The sequence below is a fragment of the Poeciliopsis prolifica genome, unplaced genomic scaffold (genome assembly GCF_027474105.1).
Source record: "Poeciliopsis prolifica strain line A6 unplaced genomic scaffold, Auburn_PproV2 SCAFFOLD019, whole genome shotgun sequence".
NCBI lineage: Eukaryota > Metazoa > Chordata > Actinopteri > Cyprinodontiformes > Poeciliidae > Poeciliopsis > Poeciliopsis prolifica.
The window spans coordinates 2965805-2987692 of record NW_026562394.1 but is presented as its reverse complement, the minus strand read 5'-3'; the positions used below and the strand labels follow the sequence as shown (position 1 = coordinate 2987692).

Below are 21888 nucleotides of genomic sequence, written 5' to 3'. Positions count from 1 at the left end.
TGGAGTCAGAGTTTCAGTGTTATGACATTACATTTTTCATGAGGAGCTTCAAAATGTGAAACTTGAAATCCAATGCTGATCTCATTACAGCTCAACATATAGGAGGATACAGCCTCCTGATACTCCAGTCATTTATTTGTCCTTCTGTATTATTTAACTGAAAGCAAAGTTGTGTGACTAAGTAAAAATTTAAAATGATAAACACCCTGAAGCAGGGTGGGGGGGAACCTTTTTCAGTCAAATAGTATAGTCTATTTCACCAACACCATGCTGCTAGTGCCTGCTGTGTAACTATTCAGCTAAAGTCCACATCAACTGATTTGTAGAAAGAGCAATGACCCTTTGGACTAGAACCCTGTTGTCTAACAAAACTCCCAATGTGTATTTATGTATGAAGCAACGCATAAAACAAACTTCACAGAACATTTAGTTTGGCACCGACATCTAAAACTGACATTTACTGATGTAAACTGAACTTCTAAACATTATTTGTTGTACATTACAGAGAAAATGGTAAAAAAAAAAAAAGGATGATGTAAATAAATAAGAGAAATTAAAACTGTTCTCATTCATTTGTGAAATAGGACTACTGACAGAAGGGTATGACGTGAACAATGATCCGGTGTTTTAATTCAAATGAGGAATGTAAGAAACCATTTGAAAAATGTGTTGTGTACCATATGATAACCATGAGTCATCAAGATAATCAAAAATTGTACAAGTTTTTTCTATATAATGCATCAAAAGTTAGCAGAGCGCACCATTACTGGATCTTATATAGTATTGTGATTCCACTGGCTGAAATCACTGTAGTAAGAGTGTAGCTGACTCAGAACGGGAACTGGTGGCCAAAGAAATCTGGCCACCCAACATGTTTGTCAAATCAGACCATTTAGCAACTCTTTTTTTATTGGTCAACTTCACTCCAAGTCTGCCAAGACAGATCTCTAGTTAGTTGTATTGGTAAAATCATTTTGAAAATGGTAACATCAGCCTTCAAAAACTGAGTTATAGCAATCATCAAAACTTGTTATCACTAATTCAACCCATCAGTCTTTGACATTCTCATGTACCAACTCAGTTTAATCCTTACTTGTTGCTGGTATGCTGGATTCTTTTTTATGTATTTATAAAAGTGCTACTATCCTGCAGCCTTAACATCCTAGCTGTAGGATAGTAGGACAATGTGACATTGGGATATTATTTTAGAAAAGTGCAGAAACGCATTTTGTGACCATCTCAACATCCCCACCACTACAAAAATATAAGTTTTCCAAACCTGGGCATTAAGAGTTAAAAACTAAGTCCACCAAAGCAGCCATTTATTAAAACAGAGCTTTAACACATGGTATATGAAATATAATAGCCTGCCAATTATTCCTTTGTGGTTGCAATATTGCAGCCAGTGATATTGCAATAAGGATTCCATATCCTACATATTGTGCATCTCTAATATAGTTAGGAAACATAATACAAGTCAAATCAAAGTTATCTCTAAAAGTGAAATAGCTAAGGATATCCAACTGGATGCAAGACAAAATTTCTCTTACATGAAAATAGATGTTGTCTTTAATTAAGCAAAACCTTTTGAGTTTAAACCATTTGAAATTATGGTGTAGTAGCAAACTTTGTGAGTTTGGATCTTCTTTATAACTCCCACAGACATCATGTTTTAACACAAGAAGGGTGTGACCCAAAGAATGAGGGTAGTCAAACTGGAAAGACAAGTGGGTGTTACAAAAATGTGTTTATGCATCTGGATATGTATTTAACAGGATGGTAACTTAATCCAGACCACACTGCACAGAGATGACCTACAAACTACAAAAAGCAAATAATCAAATTTTCCCCTCCTGATTCAAATGAGTAATTATAATACAACATTCTTTGTCTGCTCAACAACAAAGAAAACAAACAAAAAGAAAGCCCATCCTTTTAGCCTTAACTTGGTGACTGATCTCTAACCCCAAAAGCAGGACAGGAAGTTTCAGGTTATTGCCAGTCAGGCTGAAAATGAGATTAAGGCACGTGTCCCTTTTTGAATGAAATGTTGCATGTTTGACTCGGAAATTGTTGTTAAACTGGCATGAATCTCATCCTTACAGAGTTTGTGTGAAAGTATTTTAATGGTGAAAAAATTCACACATCCCACCCTACAAACAACCTTTCACCAAACGTTGGTAAAGATACACCATCTTACAGGATTTGAAATACTGTAAGATGCATTACAAAAATGTAAAAATGCAGAACAAGCAGTGGCGCTCCTCAAGCAAACTCAAGCACACCTCTCAGATTGAGATGGCATCCGGGGAGCGACCAGAGTCAAGATGAAAAAAAATAAATTAAAAAAAAGCAACTGATCTTTAGTCACACTCCTGTCTTACATGAGAGTTTCATATATCATAATCTCCAGAAGCTAAATCACAAAAAACTCTATTCTATGTTTTAGTTCAGTTTTTTTGTTTGATTTTTCTTTCTAGTGAAAACATTTTCTGCCTCACAACCAATGTCCTTGATGATTTTAGTGTGTGGAAGCTCACAGCTTTCTCAGGCTTTGGCTAAAGACAGAGCGGTGTATTGTAATGAGATAAGAGAGGACAGGTGGCCAAGTGATCAGGTGCCAGACTGCCTGCCTGCTTTAGATCTGAGCTGAAGCCTACTCTTTATGTACTGCGAATATCTTCATTTCTCCTAATGCAGAATACTTCTAATTCCCACAGGATGCCATTTACTCTAGAAAAAGTCAAATCTATCTTGCAACTCGTACCTCATAACAAGGCCCAGCTAAAGTAGCAGGCCAAAAAAAAACCTCAAACTAAATAATTTCTGCCCTAAACATAAGGGGTACATCTAACTCCATGCTTCTGACTCTGAAATATCATACGAGTGGACACAATTTGGTGTGAAAGTCTAAACTGTGACGTCAATAGAATTGTTTGCTCAGGCTCACCAGTTTTGTTTACTAATCCAGTGGATCTATAAAAAGGTCAGTTACAATGAAACCATTACTTTCAACCAGAGAAAAGTGTTGTGATTCTTACCTTGCAACTGTTTAAATCTTCCCTCCAAGATGTTGGAGTATTGTACTTGGTTAACAAATGCTGCTGGGGACAAACAGGGATCTCTGTCCCTGTGATCCCACTCCATTGTAGTTTCCTAAGATGCTTATGCTAAATATTCCTGATAGAGACGAAATGAATCAGTTTTCCAACATAGCACGGCAGAGCTAATAAAAAAAAAAAAAAACAACATCCAGAGCGTCCTTTCACAGATTTCCAAAAGTGTTCTCTTTTTTCCCCAAAGTTTTTAGTTTATCCCCCTTTCGTAAAAATTTCTTGGTTCTTCAGCAAGGCACAACAAATGCTTTAAATATTGTTCTTCTCTTCATATGCTGTACGATCCAACTTGTCCATGGAAAAACTCAGCAGTGAGTGGCATGGACAAAAAGAACAAAATCAATTTTTTCCAAGTCAGAATAATTTGAAACAAAACAGAGAAAGAAAAGTTCTCCCTTTTCTTGTTCACTTAACCACATTTGTGGTCGATGAATAAAGTAAAAGCCTGGAGTTGCACTCCGCTGTGGTTCTAGCAAAGAAACTGTCGGTATTTCTTCCCTCCAAATTCTGAGTGTGCATTTGCTGAAGAACAGCAGAGCACAGCACAGCACTGAGCCGCGGTCGGATGGCTGTGTAAACAAAGCCTTCTGTGCAGTCTGAAAATTGTGCAATTTGCATAAGGTGTGTTTGAGGGAGGAGCATGAAAGAAGAACATGGTGGATGGGCAAAGGGGAGGGAGGAGGTGTAGAGGTGGACTAAACCATTAGAGTCTTTTGAGCAATCTGCCTTGAGGTGGATTATTTAACTCCATCTTAGCTCCTACCACCATCACGGTGTGGCTTACCAAAAGCGTGATTCACAGAAATCCTACTTGGATTACACAATGTTATCTTTGACTGAAATGGGAGATGACCACACACTTTCTAGATCGCATTCAGTCTCCCCTTTTTTTGTTTTTAAACTTGAGCACTACCTTATGAGGAGGCGTTAAAACAGGAAGGAAGTTATTGAGAAAGTCTCAGAAATGCAACGAGTACTTTCCTTCCTGATGAGGTTTGAAACTGTCAACAATCTGTTTGCAATGTAGAGGATTGGAGGGGGTGGCAGTGACAGTGTGCGACCTAAGCACATTTTAAGCTTCCAAAACAAGAGAAATATTTTTAAAATACTAAGAGTTTATTTAAAAGTGTAATGTAATAAAGTTTATATTAATTTTAAGCACCATAGGACAAAGTAAGTGGTTTAATGTGTGATAGGAGACTAAATATAAAGAACTGACCAAAAAGTAAAGTTTTCAGATCTCTGTTCAGATGAGCTGGTAGCACCTGGATGGATCTTATTAAAAGGACAAAATGCTTCAGGGATTTTTTTTTTGTGACTGGCTGTTTATGGAGGAGTACTATAGTAATGAGAAATGAGGAGTGCAGCCTTCCTTCTGAGGAACAGAGGCTACACAATGGACACATGCAGGGAGGAAAGTAGCAAGTCATACTAATGCTTGTTTTTGTATCCTAAAGGGCACAATCCTATTTAACATAAAACGGAGACGAGACAGCATGTTTGCCTGTGCTTGTGAATCAGTAGAGGTTTGTAACACAGTCATAAATCAGATGGAGAAAAATATGTTAAATAAGATTAACAATAACTAAATAAATCTGGAGTAACTTTGAAAAAAAAAAAATAGGGAAATCTGTTCAAAAGGGAAACTTTAAGAGTTAACGTTAATGATGGTTCATTTATGTCCAGTGCAGTGCAGTGAATGAACTCCAGGGAGGAAGACAAACAGATAAAGACAAATGGGGGAGTCAGGGAAAAATGCTAAGATTTATCACTCAGCTTCTTCATGTTATCAATACTTTAGTGGAAGCCTAAGAAGACTCCATTATCATTGTACAAATGAGAGGCTAATTCAATGCATTAAAATGTATTTACCCACAAAATGCTTTTTGATGCAGGTTGTGGAAAGTATAAGCTATGTGTAAAAAGAGTGGCGTAAGTATGTATTCACATTGCTTTCATTTATGACAAGACCATGCTTCCAAGAATGAGCTTCAACCAAAAGAAACTGAAAATCTTTAGAGATCGAAGCTCTTTGAAAGCCTCGCTGTTCCCAGGTGTGGGAGCCTCCAACCATAAACACTGTATGGGTAACTGTTCAAGTGTGAAGGAGGGTGTTTCTTAAACTTATGCAAAGTTTCTAGAGCTAGTTGTGCTGCACACACTGGAGAGCAGATAAGCGGGTATAGATGTAAATTAGGGAAAAGGAAGCTCTTAACTGTGAACCAAAGAGCAAACCAAAGAACCAAGAGGTGATCGCTTCACCACATGTACATTGATTCCCAGCCAGCAGATGTAAAAGATGAAATATGGCAAATATTTTTATCGTAAAATCTGGATTGAAAAAGAAACTACGTAGAAAGGTCCAGCACTTCTCAGAATGTAGAAGGCAGAGTCGCTGATGTTTGGGAAAAAATAAGCTGTTAAAAGTGGGCTGGAGCTGAGCCTTCGGGGAATAGCTGCAAGAGCATGTGAAAGAATGTGCACATCAAGCCCACACTTGTTAAACTGAGAGGGCATCAGAGGCGTTCAGGCTGCTGCATTCACACACACTGGATTTCTGGAAAGACCAATGCAACCAGTATTGCAGAGTGTTTTGCTGCAAAATGCAAAGAATGGACGTTTAAGATATTTAAATGCGTGAAGAACATGAGACTAAAAACAAACTACGATGTACAAGCAAGTAACTGAACAAGTTTGTTAGATTTCATTTCTAAGTGAAATTAGACTTCATTTCACTAAGAAATTAAGTCAATTAAGTCTTCAGTTCAATTGTTGAACTGAAGGGTTGTTCAAAGATTATAAGTAACTGTGGTTTTCCATCCTTATGCAGGAGTTACTGGACACATCAGTGTGTGCCTCAGTGGCTAATCTGTTACTTCCCTCTGCTGGGCTCTTCAGAAAACTGCAACTTGTTTTGACTTTTGAAAATACAGTTTTTGACAGCAACATATAAATACAAATCTTTAATGTTCTTCTGCTCAAACACATAAAATCAATGAATGAAAAACTAAAAGTGCTTCTTAATATCTCACTAAAAATTATTTTGTAGGACACAGAGGCCCGTTAGCATACCAAAGGATGACGAGATTATCAAAGGCAAAAAAATCAAGCTGTCACCAAAATTTTCTGCTATGCATCCAATATAACAGCTGTGTTATATTAGAACTAGTGATCAGTTGCAGCATTTATGCAAAAGTTGGACTGTTCTGATCAGCTCTTCAGCTTTGTCCTCCTTTCGGATGTATTTTGGTCTTGGCCTATAAAGAAAGGCTCGTGCCTTTTGGGATACAAAAGAATCACATCTGCTCCCTCGTCTACAAAGCCTAATTAGATTTGTGAACATTACTATGAGGTTATGATTTTGTCTCAACTGAAACTCACTACAAAATCCCCTTTTATCAGAAATGCTATTTAAAAAATTTCCAATTTGCCTAAATGTAAAAAAAACCAAAGCAAGTTTTTTGCGTTGATGTGAATCTGTAAATGTAAGGACTAAAAAGTAAATTTACACTGTACAATATTTCTAGCCCTGAATATTACTGATGACATACATTATTTGGACAACCTTATGACAAAAATGGAGATGAAAGATACAAAGATACAAAAGGACTCACTCAATGCTGAGTGAGTTGTCATATGATAATGAGATGTAGTGTATTCTGTCTCTTCTGTAAAATTTAATGAGTTACTTCAAAGTTTCCAAACTGAGCCACAAATAATCTTGACTTTCTAGCATATGAATGTATAAATTCAAAGTTTGCAAGAAATTTATAACTAATTCAGTTCAATACATTAATTACAAACTTGAAAAGAAAATAATGGGTGGGTCAGCACGCCTTCATTATTCTAGCTATGGTTAGTCAGGGATTGCTTAATAAATATTTCTATGTAAAAATTAAAATGTGTGTTTTACATGAACTATGCTATGCAAAATACACAAATACTTGATCATCAATAACCTGGAAAACCTTTTTTAAATTTCAAAATTATGACATTTAGAAGCTACTGTCCTTCTTGCCGTGTACTTGAACATTTCATAACATTGCTTAGACCAAAACCAATTATTTCCACAAATTAACCAGCGAGACACTGAAATAATCTAACATTCCCATAATCAGCATTGACCAATAATTGGCTGGTCAACATACTGAAAAAACTGGAAAATTTTTCCTCCAATTTATTATATGCATTTAAACCAAGAACTTCCACCACTTCAGGTCTGTAAAGTCAGTCAACTGCACAAACTTTGACATGAATAAAAACAAGGCAGGCAAGAAAACACAATTCTTTGCATAAACAGGGATAATCTGCATTTTCTATTATATTCATATCTACTTCAATAAACCATTTCTCCCCTCCTCTGTGCTACAATCTTAGGAAGAAATACAAATAAAAATCTGAATCTGCTGAAAATAGGAAACACCAGATAAGAAATGAAAAAAATAAGAGTGTTAGCCAAGAGAAGCCAGATTAGTGAAAATTGACTCAATTTCCAGAACAATGAAGACCAGATGAAGCTCTAAATAGAAAAACAAACTCAATTCATTAACCAGCAATGAGTCCCAAAAGCATTCAGGAAGAGCTAAAAAAGAGCAAAACAGATTCTAAGACATTTGTCTCACCCTGCTCAATTACACTACAGAATCTAATTAAATCACAGGTTAGACCTGCTTTAATAACCATGGGGAACTACCTGAACACAACATACCTGCGAGCGCTTTAATGCGAGAGCGTTCGAAGAGACGTGCCGAACTGTTCTCATTGTCCCAGTCTGTCTCTGCCGCCAGGTCCCAGCGATTGTTGATGTCATTGTATTGCTGCTGGATCTCCAAGCTGTCAAAATCTGTTGGTGAGATTGTGCTCATGGTGTCGAGGCTTGGGGAAAACACATTCAATCTAGAAACAGGAAACAGAAAACAAAAAGCGTCCAAAGTGAGTGATGGCACAAAAAGAGGACAATACAACACTAGACAATTTGCAAGACTGAACCTAAAAAGGTTATATCAGAATTAATCCACAAAAAACATAATCCTAGGCTCTTTTTCCGTCAAAAATATTATCCTAGGCACTTTGCATTTAAGTGAACAGAGGTATGTGAAGGTACCTCTTGCTTTCTACACAACTTTCCACTGAACTTTACTTAATGTAGTTTTATGGCACGCATATGCAAATAGTAGACTGGACGGTGCAACTGCCAGTGAGGGTAACAGATAAAAACCTTAAGATAAGTTAAGTCACCAAGTCAGTCAGGCAGTCACCCAACAGCACCTGATGTACACCTGGACAACAGCAGTTCATGCAGTTACAAGTCTAACGGATAGGCCTGTAACAATAAATCAATTAATCACATTTTAAAAGGTCTGCCAGTCCCAGTTTTTAAATGTTCATTAGAATTTCAACTATATTGACCCTTGAGAATGTGTTCTTGCATTATTGTGCCATTATTACTATTATATTACTTGAAAATTTTCTCAAAAACAACAATATCCACTATCACAATAAGTTCTGGGACAATTTGTCTAGCAAAATTTGTTACTGTGATAGGCCAACTGATAGAACATTGTGTATTAGTACTTTAGTTAAATTCACTCTTGCAGAAACTCCCAAAGTTGGAAAAAAAGAAACAAGAACTTTTATTGGATTTATTTCATAATAAATGCAATAGGACTTTGTTAACATGCACATCCATAAAGTAACACAAAAATACCTCTGAGTATAATCAGGAATGTAAGACCATCACAAACACAAAGGTTAAGTGAAGCTCCTTACAGAAATCACTGTTCAATTCTATGGAGTTATTGGTATAAATTAACCATTCACAATTAAACTCAGGGTGCATGGCATGAATGAATGAACACTACAGTTTTGTTGTTGTTGTTGTTGTTGTAGAGGTTCAATAGTTTACAAAAACTTGTATTTCAGCTTAGGACATGGACACAGCCCGCATAATGCAGCTGCGAGGCCCAAAGGTTATTCTTAGGCCTATCACAATAAATCAATTAATCGCTTGATAAATTAGAAGAAACGCACTAATTCTTATTTGAACGATTTATTGTTTCTTTTTTTTGTTTATTTGGATATTTGAAATGTCTCCCAGTTCCAGTGTTAAATGTTCATTAGAATGACGTTTATTGATCTTTGACAATGTATTCTTGCATTATTTTTATTTCATTACCATTATATTTTTTGAAAATGGTCTCAAAACAACATTATCATTTATTGCAATAACATCTGTGACAATCATTCAGTAAAATTTGTTATCGTGACAGGCCTAGTAATTCCTAGTCTATTCCTTTTTAAAAGCCAACACTGAATGCACTTTTAGAGTGCATAAAACTGCAAATGTGCACCTATTAATGTTAGTGGCAACACAGCTAATATGTAGGTTGGCTTAAGAAAACAATGGGGTTAATTATGGATGATAAAAAGGAAGGACAGAATGTCCACTGCCTGCTGCCTGTAAACAGCACCAATGTCACAACTTAGGTATTGTGATGTGTCATTGCTAAATGTATCCAACCTTATTCTATTGTGGAAGAGACAGAACGTCTTGTAAAAAGTACTGTAGCTGCTAATATTTCAACAACGTGAAGAAAGAACACAAGCAACCGACAAAAGTTGTCTCCACACACCGCTTATTCAGCTCAGACAGCCCAGTCTTTGTGTGCTAACCATTCACAAAAGACAAAGCCATTTTCTTGTCAAGAAAACTTGACAGCAAATAATTATTTATATTCTTAGTAAGAATAAATTGACTCTTGTCAATCAAATAAAAACTATTTAAATGAGGAGCATTTTGAAACGACAATTTCTCAACATTTGCTGCACAAAACATGGCAACCAGCTCCCTACCAAATCAAAAATTCTGACCATTTGAATAACACTGATGTACACACAATGGGCACTACTGAAACTTTCTGCTTACTAGCCCTAATCTGGTCGATAATTATAGAGTTTATTGTAATCTGCTATTTTATATCTTAATTTTACTGATGTCATTGTGAAACCAAAGTGACAGAAAGAAATCATTGGGGAAACGGAAAAATGGATAAGATACGTTTCAACCAACAGAACCTAGAACTTAGTATAAGTGAGCATTTCAGCTCTCAATATAATGAATTTTTGAAGAAAAAGTTCTACCATAGCAGAACTTCTTCTTTACTTTTAATTTCACACATTTCTGTTTAGATTCTGCTTCCTATGAACCAAGAGACTCTTCTGGACAAATCCAGATTACATTCATTGTCAATTTCTGATCAAATTAAAAGAATATTCTTCCAATAAAAAGTGCATAAGGTGAAACTTTTAATTTGAAGAACAGATGTCATTTGGATTATTATTCTACCACAGTATGTTAGTACAGATTCACCTGAGCCACTAAAAAACATGAACTGAACTTGTGCTTTATTTTCTGTACTTTCAGTGTGAAAGTAAAGCTTAGAGATAAATGTGTTAAATTCTTTTTCAAACTATTTTAAACAAAACTGTGTAGGGTCTAAAAAAAACTACCATAAAACAATATGAAATATTCATTTACAATAAAAGAGAAAACAATACATTAAAAGAAAAAAAGGTAGACACAAAAAAATTTGCTATTTGCACAATATATTGGTTTATCCATCATTGTGAATGTAACACACAGCTGATTAAATAAATGAAAAAGTCTTTTAGTATTTCAACAGAAGTTTGAAAAAACACGGCTTGGTAAATCCCATTAGTAGTAGATTACGAAGTGTCTCGGAATAGAAACTAAATGCAGGGATTAGCAAAGAAGGCAAAACACCTCCTCCGCACCCCTCATCCTTCCTTGACCTGTCACCTCTCAACTAAACCACACCCCAGGCATTGGCCAAGGCCGTACTGCCTTTTGTGCAAACTGGCTATGAATATCGACTACTTTTCAGATTCGAGGTGACACGACTACCATTGCAGTCAATCTTCAATCGTTACCCGTGCTTTGTTGTGCATGTCCTAAGAATTACCAAGGTAAATAGAGGTTTTGGACACATGATAAAAATAAATGAACACTGGAATGCTCACACATTATGTGACCAATTGTGTTTATTATGTAGAACATGATAAAAATAAAATAAAAAGGAAAAGCCACAGGGCCAATCTGTCCTCTTTGTCGTCTGGTTTTGGGAGCTGTTCAGGGTGGGGGTTGGTGGGGAGTCGGACCAGTGAGTCTGCCAGTGGACATCCTCCCCCTCTATGAGTGAGAAGAACCCCGGCTCACTGTGTCTGCACTAATCACTCCTCAATGGATCAGACAAACAATCCCCTGACCTACTATGGTACTGTACTCATCCTCACACACAGAAACGCAACACAATGTGGCAAAAAAAAGTCACACGTGCTTGGCTTTGTACCCAAATTGTGTTTCTGAAAAGTCAAATCTAAATCCACCTTGTCAACACAGGGGCATCAACGTTCTGCATATGGGTCAACACATCTGTCAGGCTGGCCTGTGCAATGTGTGAAAGTATTTTAAAATGCTGCTCCTTCATCTTTAAATATTATTCTGAATTATGCTCCAGAGGCTTTCCGAGTCAGATCCGAACTGCAGCAAATGTTTTGCATAAAAATCAGTCTGAAAACGAAAGGAACCAAAGTGGGGCACGGCCCAATGCCTGAGGGTTGAACCCCAACCTAAACTGTAGGATGCAGACACACATTCAGCAATCAGAATGACATAGGTCAAAAAAAAAAAAAAAAACAGGACAGAGCCAGCGGCATGATTGGTAGCACCACCGCATTTCTCTTTTTCATTCTCCGTCATCTCTCCTCCCCTCCTAGAGCCGCTTCCCTTCGCCCAGCTGGTCTGTTTGTCACCGCACCCGTTAATCAGGGAGAGAGGAAAAGAGAAATAGAGCCCATAATCAGATGTCCGCAGGGAATAAAGCCTATTCACATTAGCCAGCCACAATGCCAATGTGCACCAAGGGAATAGGGAAGACATACGCGCTTACATAAACATATATGAAAAGACACAACCACTCCCTGCAACACAAGGAGCAAAAAGAAGAGGCAAAAAGAATAAAAAGTCACGTAGAAATGAGAACGCAGCCCAAATAAACGAGTCTGTGACACTAATGAGCCTGAAGTGTGGGAGATGGACTCCAAAGAGACAGACACAAAGCTCGCCACACTTAACTGGCCCCACACAATGAAGGAGTCAGCAGAGAATTGAGGCCAGTTGTTCAAGCCCTTCCTGTTTGCAGAGATGAGGCAGCCACAGGCACAGATGCATCAGAGGCCTCATCCACAGGCTGCTGATCCCAGCCTGAATGCACCGCTGAATAGGACAGCGGTCGTCCTTTGTTGACCTGTAGCATCACATTCATCTAACACTCTACTGACCATCACACATGACCGCCGCCACACTTTGACATGGACATGCTAGGTCGCTTTAAAGCGCTAGCAATAACACAAATATCAGAAAAATAATAATAAATTAATATCAAAAAATTTATTTTAGTAAGTGAAACCATATTACTACACTACAACATGCAAGTTTTCCCTCAAAACTTGCTAAGCCTGGTGGTTGGTTGCTAGGGCAGTCATTCATCCCGCTGGTTGTTGTGTTTTTGAGTTAAAAAAAATGTTTAAAGTTAACAGGAAATTTGAAAATACCACTTGATAATTATTTGTTATTGACAGACTGGGAGATTAATATCTGAACACTAACTATAAAGCCTTGCTTAGCCTGGTGGGAGCACAGGAAACCCTGACCTATTCAGAGATTTTAAAAATTTGATGATCTTGGGGGAAAAAATAAATAAATCACATTCAGTTTCTCAGAAAATTAGAATATCATATATGACAAACGAAAACCTCCCTTAGAAGGGAGTTTTTTTTTTTTTTTTTTACATAAATGTTATGGTTTACACAATCAGTGAAATGACTGCTGACTAGACAGTTCTCCAATTAACACCCTCCACATGGAGAGGGAGCCACAGAAAACCATAGCTAAAGAAAATGGCTGCTAAGAGAATTGCACCTAAGCACATTAAAGGAAACCTTATGGAGAGAAAAAAAGTCTGGGAAAAACGACACATATCCAGCATACCAGACTACATAGATAGTCTGGCAATAAAAGAATAATGATGCAATAATTTATGTAAATCAAAACCTGACTACATATAAACAAATATTCTGGACATAAATCTCAATAGTCTGGATTTCTGTATTAAAAGTCATTTTCACAAATTGATGTTAGAAAATATTTGACATTTTCTGATCACTTTTGGATTTTTACTAGCGTTAATTATTACAATAAATAGAAATAAGTACTTGAAATATTTGTGAAATATATCCACAAATATTTGTTGAAAAGGAAGTTTGTTTTCATTCCTAATTGTAAATATCCTAAATGATTCACAGTAATAGCTTAATATGTAATATTTTCTGGTAAGCTGATCTGAGAGTAATCATACTGACAAGAAACACAAATGTAATGTGATCAACAAAAAAGGGCTTTCTGCCACACATTATTCATCCAAACAGATTAGGATCTTGCTAATTGAGTTGCCCCACATGGTGATCAACAAGTTACCGGACGGCTCAATGGAGGGCAACAGTGAAAGTTATTAATAGAACTAATAGCCGGAGAGAAATGATGGCGCTTGTCCTGAATGTCCTGGGCTGGAACCCCACATTAGCAGCATCCATTACCAGCACTGACAAATATCCAAATGGAAAAACATCAGAGAATGAAATACTATTTCAGGTCATTCTCATTCAGAAAAATGCTTTTTCCATTTTACAAAACACATGGAGACACATAGAAGTGTCTCCATCCACAGGATGCCTGTGAGTAAATGTACGGTTTCTACATGTAGTCTTTTGGAACCAATTTACATGAATTAATTTGTCATGCTATTCAATGACTGCAAGATCTTCTGAAATCCACATAAATTGTTTGCCATTAATGAACCATCTTGAAGTGGTGAGAGCATACTGCAGTAGCTCCTGTAGGATTCCATCTTTTATTATGTTTGTCCTCATTATTTATGTGCAGCCCAGACTTTTCAGTCAAGCTCCGCCGGCCTGGACTCTGCACTTCTAGTCGAAGATGTCACAGCAGTATCAGTGTGTGCAATATTTAAAACTGAATTTTTGCAATGCAATGTAATAATTGATGGCTAGTAAATTCCAAGCGTCATGATCTCACACTTTGCATGCCAGTGAAACATTCAGCCTGCTGGATGGGAGTCTCACCGCCGTAAACATCCACACCTGATACAGATTACGATACCATAGCTGCTACAGATCAAAGAGTATTACCCCGTAGCATATAACAAAAAAATTATAAGGGTGGAAATTGCGTGGCTTTCTAATATCATGCAGCTGTAGAGAAGACATCAAACGAATGGCATAGTTTTAGGAGAAATGTACAACCCACCTCAGGTCAGCGCTGAGAATTTCCCTTTAGAAACCCAGGAAAGTACATTCACCTCCAAGGCAGTTGGAGGTGAACGTATTTTACTCAACAGGGTTTTCAAGACTTGCTTCCAATCTCACAGACCTCATAGCCTGCCTGGCCTTAACCCAGTTCCTGTTCATTTCTGCCTCCTGTCTCTATAGTCTGTCTGGATGCCAGGAGTATAAAAAAATAAATAAATCACAGTACTGTGGAAAACTTCCTTTGTAGCCAAAAATCTAACATCTGATCAATCTGCCTTTAACAGCTGCCGACCAATTACTGAAACATGCCACATCATGAAAATCCTTGAGACTGCTGGGGAGGAGGGGGGGTCGGGTCACCTTTCAGCCGCTATACAAGTCTGCTTACTTGCCATTTTTCATTTAGACAAACTACATATCATGAGGATGGTCCCATTTGCTTTTTCTTATACATTTTCTTTTTCAGCTTCTATGTCCAGACTCTTGGTTTTGAAGACGCCTCTAGACCTGAAAGAGCTAGCTGTAGATGCTAGGAGTGTAACCAGACACCTATTCGGACTGAAACATCCAGTAAGCTCCTGTCGAATACAGCGCTGATTTATTCCTCAACACATGCAGAATGTTTGTTTGGAACCAAGTATGAATGGTAAAATGGCTGGAACTGAACCAAAACTTTAAGTCAGTGTACAATTTAAAAAAAAGATTTAAAATAAAAAAAGAAGAAAGATTTGAAACACTCTGTTCACTTAACTCAATTTACTCATCTGAAACAATATCAGGAGCAAAGTAATCATACATAGAGAAAACTCAGCATCACAAAATCTAATTATTTCAAAACTAAAATACATTATTTAACTGTCGACTGATTTTGAAGTGCAACGTAAATATAACTTATGACTTTTAAAATCTGAATGCATACCAAACCGTGATTTGTGTTCCATTATGCCTATAGTTTAGTAATGAATTGAGATTTTTTTGTTCTGTTCCAGTAAGGAGGTTAAACGTTAATGTGTTCTGCAATAACTTATATTTTCCAAGACCCTTCAGGATTAAAGTATAAAACCTTTGCAAATTAGCAATATAATCAAATACTCTCTAAAGTGTAGCCGATGAGTTAGTGTTTTCTGACTGCAATACATGTAGTTCATGTTGGAATTTGTGAAAGCTGTAACAAAACAGTTTTTAGGTCAACTTTTAGCAATTACCTTGACTAATACTGTCCTTGAGCTGTACGCACAGTCATGAAACAAGCCACAATCAACTCTTGATCTCTGATCGGTATTTCCTTCCCAATTTGTAATTTTTCTGCATAAAACTTAATCTTTGCTTTATCAAGCAAGAGACAAGTTTCTAAATACAATTCTTGCCTACATGCCTCAGAGTTTAAGGCACCAAGTTTCATCCAATTTGTACTCAGTACAACATTTTTCTTGAAGAAAATAATCAACACAGACAAATGTAAGTAAGCAAGCCCTTCCACAGGTCAAAAGCACAAAGTGCTTTCCAAAAAACCAAACATATTGTTTTAAATCGCCTCTGGTAAGCAAGAGCTATGAAGAGTCAATATTGGCCATGTCAAGACTTTAAAATTGACTTTACATACATCTGGAGTATTTGGTAATAAAGCTTATAACAGTTATGAACCCCATCAATAAATAATGAATGACCATAATGTTTGTAAGATTTGAGGAATGAATTAGCAACATAAATAATATATATTGAAAAGAAATCTAATTTGAATCTCATGAACATGTTCATTTTGAAAACATTTTAATTCTACATGCATACATAGCAATCAAATTTAAAAGATGCTTGAAATAAAAATAAACAAAGTAATGTGAATTTTACATTTAAGTTGCTCAAACAGATCCTGCAATGTGCTACTCATGTTCTACCTCTAAATAAAGTTCTACAAATGTACATTGCTAATCACAAGTATAATCAGACTTCCCCACACATGTCTGCTAAAGAGGTGATGTTTGCACAGAAAAGTTTGATTAAGCCATAAGAAGAACCAAAGTTATTCACAGGGGTCAATAAATTATTCTAAGAGCACTTACTGTTCAGAAAGACAATGACACATGATGATTAACGTTTTCCTTTATGCTTTGTCATATCAAAACAGGCTGTTCAGGCAAGATTTCAACCACACTTTCTAAGAGATGTCCTTACGTGTTCAACATACAGCCTGTGGTAAGATTTAGTCTTACTATGGAAAAGTATCAAAGCAGGTGAGCTGCAGCAAAAAAACAACGTATCATGCTGCCCTCTGGTGGTGTTATTTAAGCTTACATGTACAAAAAAAAAAACGTACATTCAGAATAGTTTATTAAATTGAAAATTACTTAATTGATGCTTCTTGATTATTCCACCTTCAAGTTCCTCAGCTCTTTTAAGCATAACAATGCTTTGCTCAGCTATCTGAATAGGATCTTTAACACAATGTATAATATGTGTTCATATCAGAAGATGATGAAGTCTGACTAAATACTGGTCAAACATGGAAAGATTAAATAGTTTTATTATTCAATAAATGCAAAAAAAGTTAGAATTACACATGCATCCACTGAGAGCCTTTACTTTGATGCATTTTTTTAAACTGAATTAAAAAAAAGATCAGCTGGACTGAAAAAAAAAATACTAAAATCAAGGAACCTACTTTTCTATTTTATACAATACATTTCTTAGAAAGAAAAGTCTGAATTTTCAGTTTAGATCTCAACAAAAACGCAACATTTGCTTTTATCGGGAAAAGCCTGATCGATGCATCTTTAGTAAAACATGAAGTATTATCTGGAGGTCAGAAACAAAAGTATTTCTGTAGTTCCAGCTACAGTAAATAGAAACAATCGAGCATTAGGAAACCAACCAACCATTTAGACAGAAATACTTTAATATCTGTCAAAAATTATGATCAATTTGGTACATGAGTGGCTTTCTTTCGTTTTTTTTTTTTTTTTACAAAATGCATTTGTACACTTGAGTAATTTCTTATAAGATTCCTTGCTACTTTTACTTGAGTAATAATATGTTGAAGTAGTATTACTCAAGAACAGTTCATGTAAAAATTTTTTTTTTTGAATATTCTACTCTCTTTCCTTAGGAAAGGGTACACAATCATGGAAGAACGGCTGGAATAAGTGTGAAAATTCAAAGAGAGTGCTGAAATCATTTTTAATGGCAGAGGGGAAGTAGTATAACAAATTTGGATCATCACTATTGTAATATTTAACCAAAATAAAGACACTGCACTATTTCCTAAAATGCATATTCGATGGTAGTCCTCCACAAAAAGCCATTTCCAGGGTTCAATGGGTGAATGAAATGGGGTTAGGTGGATTAAAATACTGTATCAGCAAATAAATATCCCAAGCTCTAGCTGGCTTATAAATCATTGAACATGAAAAGAAAAATAGATGTCAGTAACACTGCAACTTGCTAACAAGTTTTATTTTTGCACTCATCATCAAGCCCTGTCCAAATAGTCTGGTTTTTAAAATAACTTTCAAGTCTTATTCAGTGCTTTCCTTTGACCAGATCAATCCAAATTGTTAAAAGCTATCAAAATTAACTACAATGTAGAGTAAACACCACCACTTCATCAATCTAACCCAGTCTTGCAGCTTTTATTTGGGTTTTAGTGCCCTGTTCTACACGTGGTACATGTCAGCCCTGCGCTACCAGTGACACTGTCCTAAATGGTTCAAAGGAATGAGGCAAACTTGAATATTTCAAAACAACGTGTTTACTCACTAGAATTTGCTTGCAGTAGTTTTACCACAATGTCTCCTTTTATAAAATACTTTAACCTGATACATCCCTCCTATATGAGTCACACAGTCTAGGCCAAGCTCGCAGCATAAATCTCAGTCCTATACATAATAACATAACCAGGGAAAAAGAAAGCTCTGCAAGATGCCATCATTCTGAGACAAAAATAGCCGGACAAAAGCAACAAGGCTTGGCTGGTTCAGCAGCAGATGTCTGAACCAAAGATCCACAGGCTGGCTTGAAACACAACACGCAGATAAAAAAAAATGTGGCTGCGTTTGACATCGATTCAAACAAAGGCGAGAAGAGACACATGATTACAGGGAGATGGCTCCCAATAAACTATCATACAAGACAGCTACCGTACGGGAAATGTGTGCAGACTTATATCTTCTGTAGCTACAGCAAAAGCGAGACAGAAGCGTTACCTATTGAGTTAAAAAGCTAACGGTAGAGCCAAGCTAGCAGCAGTCACCTGAATTCCCAATCTTTTCCCTCATTAGCTTTGTTATTGTGGGCAGGCTCCTGGTGAGGGCACACACACACAAAAAAAAATCCCACTTACCTCTTTATTTCTCCGTCCTCTTGTAAAAAAAAAAAAGAAAGAAAAAGAAGGTATTTTTCTGTAACGTCACTGTATAGGAGAGTTCAACGGGAATGAAAGAAACAAAAAACAACAAATACACATAAATACGTCGTCGTCTTCTAGCACGCGCGCGGCTACGCTAATTTCAAATGTGACGGTTACAAATTTCCCAGGTGGCACTGATAACGTCTCTCCTTTAAATCCGCATCTCTGGGAGGAAAAAAAAAGATCTTTTCCCCCTCTTTTCTCCTCCGCGCTGGTAGCAGCAGCTCGTTACGAAACCAGACTCTTTTCAGAGAGAGAGAGAGAAAAAACGTAAGTAGGGAAGGGACTGGAAAAAAAGAAACCAGGCGAACGCGAAGACCCCCCTTTTTGGGGGGTTGGGGGGTTTGTTTGTGGCAGGTAATTTAAAGACGGATATCCGCAGCAGCTTTCTTCCAGCCCCCTCCCCGCTTCGGCGTCCAAAGGGCCGTCCAAGCCTCACAGCCTGCCTGTGTTTCCCGTTCAACAGGGGGAGAAGAAAGGAAAAAGTGTGGTAGTTTAGAGGGATGTAGGTGGCTGGCAGGGTGGGTGGATGGGTGGGTGGGTGTGTGGGTGGGTTTCTGACCACTCATGGTCACATGGGAAGCACGTTTCTCGGTTTGAGAGAAGAAGATGTTCTTGTGTGCTGTGGTGCTGTCCCTGGTGCTAAAACTGAAACCATTCACATTTACATATCAATGGAAAGTATGCAAATACAGTCTGAGTGATGTACTGGTGTAAATATTTCTGAAAATGTAGTTTAACTGAGATTTTATGTGATATGCCAAGATAAAGGATGACACCAAGATAAAATCAGTGCAAACAATTGCTTTCAGATGACACCTATTTATGTGACATATAATCTTTGTTTAAAAGCTGTTTATAACCAAAACTCCAGCTTTTAGAATGGCATCTGCTTAAACAAACCTAAATTAAAGAAGTAGGTCATTAGCAGGATCCAGCTGAACAAGGAGGCTATTTAGCCACTCACTTTATAGGAGTACACCACAAAATACACAGAAGTCTGGAGTGGCGTCATGACAAAATATGAAAATAATAATAATAGGAGCTTATATTTTTGCAATGTCTTGTCGTGCTCCTGGGATGACTATTTAGAAATCAAAATCCAAAGGCTATTCTCTTGAGATTCTTCTTCAGCATTTTTTCACTTCATCTTGTAGAGCCTGCAGTTGCTCTAAATTATTCCTGAGATACTATGCAGCACCTGGCAAGCTGGCGTGTCACAGGGTAAGTCATCAAGATCTGGGTTATTCATAAAGCCCCACAGGATCCTCCTGCAAAAGACTCCTCAAGACTGGCAAAAGCATTTTCCCCCTGTGCTGCTCTCAGTAGTACCGTAATAAAAGATATTTCATGGTTGTAGTAGCTCAGTTTGAAAAAGTCTTAATTGACTCAAAGTAGCCTGTTGACGGGGGCTCAGAGACACCCAAACTTTGACATCTAAATTACTTTTAGGAGAATTTATGCTCACTTCTGCTGCCTATGTTCGGTTAGGGTGTTTACTATATCTGTGAGTATGGGTGTAGCTCAACCAACAAAGTGGTGGTGGTGAAGTTTTTATGACATGAAGGGTCTTTTATCGAGGGCAGAGCTTTTCAGAAAATAGCATGCCTTTCATTACAAGCAGCGAAAGGGGTCATTAAATAGTTTTGGCGTGTTCTACCAGAACAGTTCAAACATTTTTGGTTTTTTGTGCAATAACTTTATTATTGTTGAAGAAAACAAGATAAGCCAAGATGCTGCTTATTTACACAAAATACACGTGTGCCTACAAACATTTGTTTACGTAAAAAATAAGGCGTTTTTCAAAAGTATTCACGCCACTTTGATTTTTTCTCATTATGTGACATCACAACAACAAACTTCAAAGTATTTTGTTGCCATTTATATTATAGACCAACTGATGAATATGAACATCTTTTACAAATAGAAACCTCGAACGTATAATTGGTGCTTGATTACAAGCACCAGTTGTCTGGACCACTGTTGGATTAGGTCGGTATCTATAAAGGGGGTGAATATTTATGTAATCACCTTTTTTTTGTATTTCAGTGTCATTATTTTGTTGAGCTAGTTTTTACTTTGACATTAATGTTGTTTTGTAATTGTCTTTTGTCAAGCAAGCCAAAATTTGTTGATCATAATTCATTTGTAAAGAATTAAAGAGTAAAACATCCATACTTTTGATAGGCATTTTTAAGTAATTAGTTAAAACTATGCAAATAGGTCTGTCACATAATCTTACTAATACATTAACGGTTGTAGCTTATTTTTCAATTTTGTCATTTGACACAAAATTTTACCCAGTTCAGTTTTTTTGTACAAAATATGAATAGATCCCATATGAAAGTACCACTGAAAAGACCATATTTTCATCTATTTTTCCAAAGGCAGAGTTATGAGTTATGGTGAGATGCTACACTCCACAACCCATTTCCCTGAGAAGGTATTTTTAGAGGAATTAAAACACAAAACAGATCAAAATTCAGAATAAGCAAGGTCACTAACTCTGAAGTTGCATTTTCACTGGAGCTTTTCAGTGGACTTTGCTACATCAGCTGTAAATTTCACTGCCAGTCCATTTTCCTGCAGGTGTTTCAGTGGCTGATATCAAAACCGTAGCCTATATTGGCTTATTGGACGTCTGGACCTGGATCCAATCTGCCTGCAGCCCACCATAAATATGAATGATTGTCTGGTGAACATGAGAGATTATTCATTTTCATGAAGTTGGCTTTGTCCAGTGCCTTCAGTGGTTTAATCAAGAAGTACCTAAGGACGAAAGCAAGTCATCTGTTCCTGTTGCAGCTGCGTCTGCATTAACAGCAAGACACAGAAACCATGTTTACAGCCCTGGTCCTTCTCCCAACCTTTGCTCAAACACCCATGAACCACCATAGGGCTCATCCACAATCCACCATGACAAAGGGAAAGAGCTGAGTGCAGGATATAAGGCTGTCACTGGCT

General features: G+C 37.0%; 1 protein-coding gene across 5 annotated transcripts in view; it reads right to left on the bottom strand.

Moving 5' to 3' along the window:
- Positions 1-19395, bottom strand: part of LOC129368429 (spectrin beta chain, non-erythrocytic 1) — a 56995-nt gene extending 37600 nt beyond the window's left edge. For 3 of the 5 annotated variants that reach the window (XM_055043387.1, XM_055043388.1, XM_055043390.1), the window contains exons 1-2: positions 18859-19395; positions 7825-8012 (exon numbers count right to left, since the gene is read on the bottom strand). In XM_055043387.1, the coding sequence (XP_054899362.1) occupies positions 7825-7981 (157 nt within the window). In that variant the 5' untranslated portion in view covers positions 7982-8012; positions 18859-19395. Of the gene's footprint in view, positions 1-3041; positions 3673-7824; positions 8013-18858 lie in introns of those variants that run through there. The other 2 variants (XM_055043389.1, XM_055043391.1) reach the window with 1 other exon arrangement.
- Between the last annotated feature and the right edge of the window lie 2493 nt (positions 19396-21888).